The sequence below is a fragment of the Neodiprion pinetum genome, chromosome 5 (genome assembly GCF_021155775.2).
Source record: "Neodiprion pinetum isolate iyNeoPine1 chromosome 5, iyNeoPine1.2, whole genome shotgun sequence".
Taxonomy (NCBI): domain Eukaryota; kingdom Metazoa; phylum Arthropoda; class Insecta; order Hymenoptera; family Diprionidae; genus Neodiprion; species Neodiprion pinetum.
This window is the reverse complement of record NC_060236.1, coordinates 14,095,960-14,108,021: the sequence shown is the minus strand read 5'-3', so window position 1 is coordinate 14,108,021 and position 12,062 is coordinate 14,095,960. Positions and strand designations below refer to the sequence as shown.

General features: G+C 49.7%; 1 protein-coding gene across 1 annotated transcript; it reads left to right on the top strand.

Moving 5' to 3' along the window:
• Window positions 1–6,090: 6,090 nt before the first annotated feature.
• Window positions 6,091–11,760, top strand: LOC124220504 (uncharacterized). Its single transcript, XM_046629493.1, has 4 exons — window positions 6,091–6,406; window positions 6,540–6,683; window positions 6,783–6,938; window positions 7,541–11,760. Exons 1-4 carry the CDS (start codon window positions 6,091–6,093, stop codon window positions 11,758–11,760), a joined length of 4,836 nt encoding a protein of 1,611 aa, XP_046485449.1.
• The last annotated feature ends 302 nt before the right edge of the window (window positions 11,761–12,062 follow it).

The following is a 12,062-nucleotide window of genomic DNA, read 5'->3' as shown; positions in this document are numbered from 1 at the left end:
AAAAAAAATTGATTTTTTGAAAATTTCACACTGGAAAGCTCCCTTAATTGAATTTTATAAAATGAATTTGAAGAGGGGTCTTTCAAAAGATGTTTTGATTTCTCACAATTCTTTTCAAATACTATTTTATTCCATTTCTTCTCGCTGATTATTGACACGAACGAGGACACAACCACGTCTACGAGATGATTTGTATAAAAATTAAAACCAGCGAGTACTCACTTTTCATCACGCTCTCGTTTTTTGATTTGGCGCTTACTCTCCGGAGTCTCTGCCGTGTCACCCAGATCACCTGAACAGGTCACAGGTGATGGCTCTTTCAACAGCAGGACCTGCCACGCTACCCCTTCATCCACATTTCCTTCCGTACTTGCTCCGGGCTGAGCTGAGTCCGTCGCTGTCGCCGCCTTTTCCTCCATTTCTTTTTTCCATTCCACCAACATCTATGCTTGTTGATTCAGCTCCTTTTTTTGAATTACCAATTTTGCCCATTCGTTGGCAATTTTTATTTTTTTCTCCTCTATACGTCTTCACTCTTCTGTCATTTTTCTCCGTTCCTCTTCCATTACGGTTTTATCAATCTGTATATAGTCGAAAAATAATAAAAACAATCTATCAACGCAAGTTAAAATATACCAATAATCAGTGAGAAAAAATAGAATAAAATAGTATTTGAAAACAATTGTGAGAAATCAAAAGATCTTTTGAAAGACCCCTCTTCAAATTCATTTTATGAAATTCAATTAACCATCGGAAAAGCATACATCAGCATTATTCAAAGTTGAAGTCATGCAAGCTAGAAAAAAGAAACAAATCAGTCCATTATATTTGCTACGTAATCGGGAGTGTGTAGTATTGTTATTAATGGGCTATTATTTTCGTACTGTCTAGATACCGATGGTCTAATAGAAGGCCCAAGAAGTACGATGGCGGTCGTGGGGGCGGGCAGAGGGGGGCAGCGAGGAAGAAATATTGTATACAATTTTTATACCAATTAAATGAAATTTATTTTATACTGTATTAAGGGGCCTTAGGGGATAAGTTTTGTGATAAAATAATTTGATATGAATTTGTCCTTGTTAAATTACTTTTACCCATAGGTAGTTTGTTTATTTGCTATAAATAATGGATAAGAGACAGAGGCACGAGATTGTTATCAGCGCGATCGGTGCGAGAGAGAAATTGGGCGATGATCAACGACGCAGCACAATTCAGGCATACATTGTATGCATATATGCCTTGCGCCTATTCGTCGCTAGCCATGGTTGGGAGTCGAAGCGAGGGGCACGTGATTGTTGTCCACGTGACGAGTGCGAGAGAAAAATTTGCATAAACACATACCTATAAGTAGTATAGGGGCACTTTGGGGCGTCACAACAAACCCCCCTCGCACCCCTCTCCGGCGCCAGCCCCTCGCCTGGGAGTGACTTTGGGGCGCCTTCCCCTTCCCCCGCCGCCCCTCGCCTAGGAGTGACTTTGGGACGCCTTCCCCTTCCCCCGCCGCCCCTCGCCTAGGAGTGACTTTGGGACGCCATCCCCTTCCCCCGCCGCCCCTCGCCACGGAGCGAATTTTGGGACGCCATCCCCTTCCCCCGCCGCCCCTCGCCGCGGAGCGAATTTTGGGACGCCATCCCCTTCCCCCGCCGTCCCTCGCCAAGGAGCAAATTTTGGGGCCCCTTCCCCTTCCCCCGCAGCCCCTCGTCGAGGAGGTATTTTATTCTAGAAGCTTCTCCGGACGACCACCCCTTTCCCGCAACCCCTTACCAAGGAGCGGTTTTTCCGCCTCGAAGTTCCGCGGCTCGTCAGCCCTTCGCCCGCGACCCCCTCGCCACGTGGTGAATATCGTGTGACGACCCCTTACCCCGGGTACCGTTGACCGCGAATCAGATTCCGGACTCTACGGGATGGCCTCTGGGCCTGTGCACCCTGACCATGGGACGATCCCCTTACCCTGGTGCCCCTGGCCGTGCGGCCGATTCTGGGGCCACCTACCCATCTGGCCCCGCTACCTCCGTTCACGAAGCGAACTCTGCGACTTGGACGTTTGGGGTTACAGGTCCTCCACCCCGGCTCTCGTTCTTTCTCCATCCCTGCTCTCTGTGTCGGGTGCTCGTGTCACTGACCTTACCCAGCCGTCAGTGTTTATCCTAAGGTTTGCGTGCGCTTGGAAAATATAGACCTGGTCACTCTCTCTCTCTTTCTTAATGCAAGACTATAGGCATACTTAGATGTACGAGGATCAGGGTGGGTGGGTGAGAAAACAGAACTCAATGGTGGATTGCGTAGAAAAATCAAATCTCATCCTCGCAGGTTTATTCGGTTAACACAGGTGCAAATACGTACATGGTTATTACTATTTGTTTGCTTGTTGTTGGAGCAGGATGTTTTTATTTGTTATAGTTACAGCGCCCCACATCACCACTATACTTATAATAATTATAGCAATCACGAGTATAGACAGTACCACCCATGGATAAGGCTGTTCTTCGGGCACGTACGATGGTTCATCTACAGCATCTGCGTTCGCTTGGCGGGGTGTAGCCGTGTTGATCCGAGTCTCTTCACACGAAAAAATTCTCAGGGTAACACATACGTCTGATGTTTCCTCTTGATTAATTTCGAGTTGTACGGTGCCCTTGGTCTTCATTGCGCAATAGCGGACAGGAGGTTATCCCGATGCTTAATGATGGTAGTGTCGAAATAGTTTGTTCAGAGGCTGGCTAAGGCTTTGTCCTCAGTTTCGATGGCCTGCTTGATTTCAGCAGCGAGGTATGATGGAAACAGCCGGGTAATTTCAAGGAGAATAATACTGAGGTAATTCTCGGCAAAGGCAGGATTCGCTGACGACGCGATGTGTTCTAGGACAGCGCCGTATTCCTTCTCCGCTATTTGCCTGATGCGATGAAGACTCGGTTCCTTGAGCTGCGTCAGATTCACTTTCTCGGCTATGTATGCGACGTATGATTTCTTGCACTCGTTTACCGAATGGGCTAAACGCTGAAGCCTTCGTAGCCGTTCGTCGACACACACAAATATAGCTTTAAGTCCGTTGAATGTGGATTTCTGCATTGCAATGGCGGGTTGATACACTTTCTGGCGTTTGGCGGGTGACTGAAAGTTCTCATCCTGGGTGGCCGTGTCTGGGCAGTCTGATTCCTTATCTTCTGATTCGGTGACTTCGGATTCCGTAGGTATTTCAAATCTGACGGCTCGCTCACCGTGTGCTGTTGACAATTCGACGTTGCAGCCACCAAGCTCAATCCGGTTAAAATACCATTGGGCATCGGTGTATCCTTCTATGTCAAGGTATTCGGAGATATTGTCCAACTCATCTGCGAGTCGCGACCAGGCCGCTGGTGTCAGACGCACGCCTCCGGAGGAGTTGTTGACGAGTTTGATGACCGGTGCAAACTGATCGTGGAGCCGTAGACCGAGACCGATGACTATTTTCTTAGTAAAAGAATTATTTAGACTATACGTTGTCGACAACAGCAGATTTTTCTCAGTCTTTTTCAAAGCCTTCGTAAATGTTTTATACATTTTATTCACGTTGCCCATTAATGCAGAAGATTTGGATGTAGCCATAGTTCACGTGAGGATTCTTCCGTAGTTGTCGCAAGACTGACGCTCTTTTGTATCTCACTTGAATATAGAGGGTGTAACCCCCCACTCTACAAAATGGCGTTTGCAGCGTGACTAAAAAGAATTAACGAAATTCTAATGCCTCGTATGATTCAGGCGTTCCTTACCAGACTATATCAAGCTTACGCCGTTGATTATATTTCGTTTCCACGATGGGGAGTAAGACAAATGTAAATATGTCGCCAGAAAACCCAACGATCTCGATAGGCCAGTATCAAACTTGCATTAGGTTTACAGCTCGAATTCGGAGCTATGGTCGGTGCAAACAGTTGCAGTCTATCGAGGTATGTATACGTAGACATTGCAAGAGAAGAAAATAATGGGAAGGGTTACGGGTGTATACAGCATGGTTCATGTTATACACGTAATGTTTGGGACTTGTGACGGCTCGTAGGCTGGCCCGCGCTTTTCCGACGTACAGCCTTAGGGTATGTGGTTTGTTATGGCTTAGTGGTCGACGAGGAAATACAAAGGGGCCTCACCGGGTGTATCATTTCGTTGTCGCAAGATGAGTCTACAATCTCCGTAGGTCTGCATTAGGTTTATATCTCGTTTCCGTTTCTGAGGCTGGTGCAAACAGTTGCAGTCTATCAAGGGATGTATATGTAATCATTGTAACAGAAAAGATGATGAGAAGAGTTGTGGGTGTGTACAGCATGGACCGTATTATACCCGTAATGTTTGGGCCTTGCGCCGGACGGTAGCCTGGTCCCCGCTTTTCCAACGTACAGCCATAGGATATGTTGTTTGTTATGCCTTAGTGGTCGACGAGGAAATACAAAGGGGCCTCACCGGGTGTACCATTTCGTTGACGCAAGATGAGTCTACAATCTCCGTAGGCCTGCATTAGGTTTATATCTCGTTTCCGTTTCTGAGGCTGGTGCAAACAGTTGCAGTCTATCGAGGGACGTATACGTAATCATTGTAACAGAAGAAAGATGATGGGAAGAGCTGTGGGTGTATACAGCATGGACCGTGTTATACTTGCAATGTTTGGGCCTTGCGTCGGACGGTAGGCTGGTCCCCGCTTTTCCAACGTACAGCCTTAGGATATGGTGTTTGTTATGCCTTAGTGGTCGTCGCGGGAATACGAAGGGGGCCTCACCGGGTGTATCATTTCGTATTCGCAAGATGAGTCTACAAGCTCCGTAGGTCTGCATTAGGTTTATATCTCGTTTCCGTTCCCTAGGGTGGTGCAAACAGTTGCAGTCTATCGAGGGACGTATACGTAATCATTGTAACAGAAGAAAGATGATGGGAAGAGCTGTGGGTGTATACAGCATGGACCGTGTTATACTTGCAATGTTTGGGCCTTGCGTCGGACGGTAGGCTGGTCCCCGCTTTTCCAACGTACAGCCTTAGGATATGGTGTTTGTTATGCCTTAGTGGTCGTCGCGGGAATACGAAGGGGGCCTCACCGGGTGTATCATTTCGTATTCGCAAGATGAGTCTACAAGCTCCGTAGGTCTGCATTAGGTTTATATCTCGTTTCCGTTCCCTAGGGTGGTGCAAACAGTTGCAGTCTATCGAGGGACGTATACGTAATCATTGTAACAGAAGAAAGATGATGGGAAGAGCTGTGGGTGTATACAGCATGGACCGTGTTATACTTGCAATGTTTGGGCCTTGCGTCGGACGGTAGGCTGGTCCCTGTTTTTCCAACGTACGCTCTTACGGTATGTTGATTGTTATGCCTCAGTGGACGAAGGAATACAAAAGGGGGGTCTCATCGGCTGTATCATTTTGATGTCTCAAGATGAGTCTACAATCTCCATAGGTCCAGTATGCATTAGGTTTATAACTCGTTTCCTATTCTGAGGGTGGTACAAACAGTTGCAGTTTATCGATGGCGGTATACATAGACGTCGCATGAGAAGAGTATTAACATTATTCTCAAATACACTTGTTTCTAACCGTCACCAACCGTCGAATCAGCTCCACGATTTGAGGTAGGAATTGCGAGTGAATCCATCGGATCGTTTTCTATTTTATCTCTAAATTTCATATGTCTCGACGAATACCCGTTCTCCCGTTGATCAAAGTAGACTTTAGGGCATGCAAGTTTTTCAACAGGATAAATGACGTCAGCTGTACAACTTTGTTTAATTATGAGAAAACCATGATTATCGCTGTCAATAGATTTGTTTTGCCATATGTAGCAGGCAGCCTCCGCGTTGGGTCCGGATGGCTTTGGTTTATTTTCACCCTGGCTGCGGGTGTCTCACCGCGAACCGCCGCGGAAGGTTTACGCTAGCGGACCATAGTAAAATTTCGTATACTTAGCTCAAGAAGCGGCGTGGTAACGTATTGTAGTAGCATTTGGCCTAAACAAAACCCAACCTGTTGAACTTATAAATAGTTGTGGGCCCGGAGATCTTCTCAGTTAGAAAATCGCAGTGTTGGCGAAAACAACGATTCTGTTTCAATTATTGCCATATTTTTAAAATAATGCAATCAATTAACGATCTCCGTTACGCGGTGGTGAAGGCAGCTAGCCAGGCTAGGAGGGCTAACGCGAGTCTTGTGCGGGTGTGCCCTGTTTTCCGTCGGGAGCTGTTGTTCCGCATGTCACATGCGGAATTGCTTCGGCATTTGCGAGAGCTTCTGGCGGTCTGCGGGGCACGGGCCCTGGCGCACCTCCACAGCACCGGTGCGTTGCGGGGTTACGAGTGCCTCAGTGTAGCCGCGAGTGTAATTCGTCAGCGGGGTGCCACCCGCTTCGCCGTTGTTCGGGCGCTGATGGCTGAGTACAACGAGCGAAACGGTAAGTTGTTATCTGTGTTGTGCGCAGTGTACGTTTGTGTGGAGTTTGAATTACCGGATCTTCAAAGTGGGGTAAAAAGATAAAAGAAAATATGTAATATGGAAAAATTTAGATCAAGTTTTCCAACCGTTAGAATTCCGCTCGATGCTGGAGGACTCCGCGGAGAATGAGGTGGCTCTTTGCGATATCGTAGTCGACGTCGCCGATGAGGCGATTGCGTCGCAAGGAGTAGCGCTGGGGAGGCCCACCGAGGAGCCGGTTTCTACCGCTCGTGACGGTAAGTCCGGATGATTGTCCGTACGCTGTGGCGTAGCAGGGAGTTGTCGCGTATGAATACGTTGTGCGCGAGTGGTATATCAAAATTTCCTTGTGTTAGAATTTATGATGGATGATACCAGCGAGAACGAGGCAGCTCTCCTCGAGGGCTGTGTTGCCTGCGAGGAGTTGGCGATTGCGGGAGAGACAGGGGTGAATGAGACGATGGTGAACGATAGGACCGCCGAGGAGTCGATTTCTGTCGGAGCTCGTGACGGTAAGTCCAGATGATTTGTCTGTACGATATGCCGTATATCATGGAGTACCCGTGTGTAAATACGTTGTGCGTGAGCGGTGTTCCAAGAGTTCTAGAATTCTTCTTTCACGCGTGTACTGAAGGTTATTGTGTCCGTTGCAGAAATCGATTCATCACAGGCGTCGACCTTAGTGTTGTCACGTCCAGGTCCGTCAGGAGTGTTAGAAATTCAAGGTATATAGGAAAAGTTTGAAAACAAAAAATGCAGACTAGGTATTTTGATATGAACTCACGAGCAATTTCTTCTCTGGTGGGGGCGGGTAATTAGATCCGGTCGATGCTCATGAGCCGGCGGTAGCAGAAGAAGAAGGAGACAATTATTCCATATCCCCAATGGATGAGGCGATAATATTCTCGTGGCCGCAGACACCCGAGAGTGGAATATTCACTCAGATGAGTTATACTCCGCCGGCGATGGACGAGGATATTTTTTAGGGGAGCTAATCACGCGGGTACTCTGGGGTGTGCGTTTCTAGTAAAACCGCGAAATTCAACTATACTTGCGGATTGACGACGCTTTACCACGGGGGTTTAGTCTTATTTTTGTTTCATATGTACAACAGGGGGTCTTATGCAAACTGTCGGACCGTTTCGCGTGAACGAGGGCGCCAGTACCTCGGGCATACAGATCGGCGGGGGTAGGGCCCGGAGGGCTCCGAATTACGATTCTGACGTGACATTAGAGTCAGACGATGACGATGCCGATGACGATGACGAGACACAGACAGCTTCCGACGTGACGTTTGAATTCGACGACGATGCTGACGACGACGAGACAGAGGGTGCATACTCTGGAAACATGGGGAGAGAATCGGGGCTGGAGAGTGAAGCCGCGAGCGAGAAGGAGTCAAGTCAGGCACCCGATGACGGGGCTGATTCACTGGGTAACCGTTTCACGGTTATCGGTGAATCAACGAAATTCATTCGTAAATTCGCGGTCACAGGGCGTGAGTTGCGAATGAAGATCGCGGCCCCTGAATCGGGTGTTAATCTAGTGAAGTGGCTGGAGGACGCGTTCAGAGACCTGCATGCTTATGCCGTAGCAACGTGTCGGAGTAGCGACTACATAGGTTTCACGTTCAGTGCGGAGAGTTTTAATCATGGTCCTGCGTGGTTATCGTTCCGGCCGGTGAGGGATTCGCGGTACAGTGACCTCTGGAAGTTAGTTTTCAGCGTAGCCCAGAGCGCATCAGAGTTTGGCGTCGACAGCGTCTTCACCGTGACGGTACACAGTGTTGGAGTACCGGAGGGTCGCGGAAAGCCGAAGCCGATCACGCACGCGGGGGTACTCAAAAAATCCGTCGTGCAGATTGTCAACAGTGACGGGTTGTGTTTACCTCGTGCCCTCGTTGTAGCCAAGGCTCACGCCGAGAGAGGCCCGAACCGCAGTGGCGCTCTGCACGAGCATTACGAGATGGTGAGATTCGCTAGGTCCAGTTTCCAGCGTGCAGAAGCGCGTAATCTTGTTGCGAACGCCGGTGTCGAGATTCCGCCAACGGGGTGCACAGTGCATGAAATCGCACAGTTCCAGAACTATCTGGCACGCGAGGGATTCCTCATCACAGTGTACGAGTTGGGGAGGCTAGGTACCGGCGAAGCGGCATTTTACGACGGTACTGCCGTGGTGAGAGCAAACGGAACAGGCGATGTCAGGCACCGATTGAATCTGCTGTATTATCCCGAAGAACAGCATTATTGCCCAATTGTAAATTTAACCGCGGCGGCAGCAGGGGCCTTTTTCTGTCAACCCTGCAATAGGAAATTTAACAACGGGTACGAACACCGATGTTCCGTAAAGTGCCCACAGTGCCTCGCATCGCCACCGTGCAACAGCCAGTCTCGCGAAATCGAGTGTCCCGATTGCAGACGCGTGTTCCGCGGTAACGGTTGTCTGGAGTACCACCACAGGATCGGCTCCTTCAGTCCGCGTCGTTCCGTTTGTGCAACGCTGCGTATATGCCGGAATTGCGAGCGATTCGTAAATCTTTCGCGGAGGGCACACATTTGTGAAACTCGTTTTTGCGCAACGTGCCGCTGCAACAGACCGTACAATCACTACTGCTTCATGACGCCACTGAAAGACGCGACAAGACCGAAACGTTACATCTTCATTTTTTATGATTTCGAAACGCAGCAATGCGAGACGGTAGACGGTGACGCGACGACAAACATACATGTGCCGAACTTGTGCGTAGCGCAACAAGTGTGTACGCAATGTATCCACGATCCCGATATATCGAACGGCTGTTCCGCTTGCGGGCTCGTACGTGAGTTCGTTTTCAGGAGGGAACCGGTGAAGGAGTTGGTAGACTTTGCTACTCGGCCCGTTCAGGACTTTGCCCGCATCGTACGCATTGCGCACAATGCAAAAGGTTTTGACGCGCAATTCATACTGCGGCATATGGTTGAGCGGGATGGAAACCCGCCGCAGGTCATCCTAAGCGGCAGTAAGATCATTATGCTCGAAACGGGTCACACCCGATTTCTGGATTCCTTAGCATATATGCCTATGGCATTATCGGCGCTACCGAAGGCTTTTGGACTACCGACTACTTCCGTGAAAGGTGTATTTCCCCACCTTTTCAATACCCCTGAAAACGTGGGTTACGTGGGACCGCTCCCCGCAGCGAAGTTTTACTCTCCGGATACCATGAGTAGCGATGCGCGAGCAGAGTTTTACTCATGGTACAACGAGGCTGTAGCGAACGACCATCTGTTCGACTTTGACGCGGAATTGTTGTCGTACTGTCGGTCGGACGTGGATATTCTGCGACGTGCGTGCGTAGCATTCAGGGACATATTTCTGGAGTGCGGCAGAGTGTGTCCCTTTACCGAGAGCACGACAATTGCCTCGGCTTGTTCGGTGCTGTTCCGTAAAAATTTTTTACAACCGGAGCGAATAGGTATCCTGCCACCGGGCGGCTATCGTCTTGCCGATGCCCAGTCTCGTAAGGCTCTGGAGTGGTTGGTCGTGAAAGAGCGCAAGCTGGGTATTGACATCAGGCATGCCGGAAACGGACGTGAGTTTCGGATTCCGGAGACGGGTCGCAAGGTGGACGGATACCATGTCGCGGGCGACGGTACGCGACACGTCTACGAGTTTCACGGTTGTTTCTGGCACGGCTGTCGTAAATGTTTACGAATCAACCGCGATAGGCGTAGCGTCAACGGCGAGACGTTGGATAGGCGTTACGAGGAAACTCGTGCAAAGATCAGCCGTATGCGCGAATTGGGTTACCGCGTGACGAAACAGTGGGAATGCGAGTTTGATCGGAGCTTGAAGGAGAACGAGGAGATGAGGGAGTACGTGGCAACACACCCGCTGATCGCTGGCACTGCCACGAGCGAAGCACTCAATCCGCGTGATGCGTTCTACGGCGGTCGAACGGGGAACGCTTCCCGATACTACGAGGTGAAAACAGATGCAACGGGCAACGCGTACGAGGAAATACGATACGTCGATGTTTGCTCGTTGTATCCGTTCATCTGTAAGAATGGAAGGTTCCCTGTTGGCCACCCGACGGTCTACGTTGGAGAGGAGTGTGAGCTCTTGACAGGGTCGAGCGGTTGCGACATCACGCGAGTTGAGGGGCTCATCAAGTGCCGAGTTTTACCGCCTCGCAATCTTTATCACCCTGTTTTGCCGGTGCGCATGCATGACAAACTCATGTTTGCCTTGTGCCGCTCATGTTGTCAGAGTTTGAACCAGGACGAGTGTAGACATGATGACGAGGCTGCGCGAGAATTCGAGGGCACGTGGGTGTCGATCGAATTAAAAAAAGCCGTGGAAATGGGATACAAGATCAGGAGCATAAGCGAGATCTGGTCGTATACGGTGACATCGTTTGACCCGACTACTCGTCAAGGTGGGCACTTCGCCGGCTATATCGACACCTTCCTCAAGATTAAGCAAGAGGCAAGCGGCTGGCCTGCTGAATGCGAGGACGAGTCGGCTCGAATGCGCTACCTTGATGAGTATGAGCGGGTCGAGGGTATACGGCTAGATCGCGACCGTATTGCTAAAAATTCCGGCATGCGATCAGTTTCCAAATTATGCTTAAATTCGTTTTGGGGCAAGTTCGGGCAACGCGAGAATCTGGTAAAAACAGAGGTTATAAAGACGCGTCAGCAGCTGCTCGAGCTTTTGACCAACCCTGAGGTCGAGGTGTCTGGTTTGCTGCCCGTGAACGACGAAGTGTTGTACGTGCGTTGGTCGCACGCGCAACACAGCGTTGAACCGTCAGCGCTGGCAAACGTCGTGATTGCCTCGTACACCACTGCCCAGGCTCGGCTGAAGCTCTTCTCGTTCCTTGAGAAGCTCGATCGGCGCGTGCTCTATTACGACACCGATTCAGTAATTTATACCCGAAACCTCCGAAGGCCAAACGAGTATGAACCTCCCACGGGTAACTTTCTTGGTGACCTGACGGACGAGTTGGCGTCTTACGGCCGTGGGAGTTTTATACGCACTTTCGTCTCGGGAGGGCCAAAATTCTATGCTTTCATCATTAAACGTCCGAATGGTGAAGAGGTGGAAATTTGCAAGGTGAAAGGCATATCACTGAATCACGCAACGAGCTCGAAAATCAACTTCGAGGCCATCAAGCGGATGGTGGTAGAAGCCGCTGCACCCATTCCCTTGGAGTATCGCGCCATTCGCCGAACGGAACTGCACGCAGTCGTGACGCGCTCCGAGCACAAAACGTGTAAACCAGTGTACGTGAAAAGGCGTTGTTGCGTCACGAGTTTCGATACGCTGCCCTACGGTTATCGCACTGGATGATGACGAAGATCCCAGACTCCGAGCAGTTGCACACCACAGCTTCCGTCTTCTCACCCTGCGGTAGTACAGACACCCGGACGGCAAGCCACGCGCGCGTTTGAGCGACAGATAGATAGACAGACAAACAAATAGACGGACAGACAGAGGACACCGAAGGGATTCTTACCCCAACCGCCTGTTATTCCAACCGGCGAGACGCCAGGCCAACCCATCAGATACTCTCTTGTATGTGTCCCGCCAAACTGTATACAGGTTAGTACCACGCTTAAACCCTACGCATGAAAAATTGTGAAAAAATCTCG

What these genes read in the sequence shown, in the direction of transcription:
- LOC124220504 (XM_046629493.1), top strand. Translation starts at nt 6,091, where the DNA reads ATGCAATCAATTAACGATCTCCGTTACGCGGTGGTGAAGGCAGCTAGC. An exon ending in TGAGTACAACGAGCGAAACG is followed by an intron (nt 6,407 to 6,539) that starts GTAAGTTGTTAT and finishes TCCAACCGTTAG; the next exon opens with AATTCCGCTCGATGCTGGAG. An exon ending in GGTTTCTACCGCTCGTGACG is followed by an intron (nt 6,684 to 6,782) that starts GTAAGTCCGGAT and finishes TCCTTGTGTTAG; the next exon opens with AATTTATGATGGATGATACC.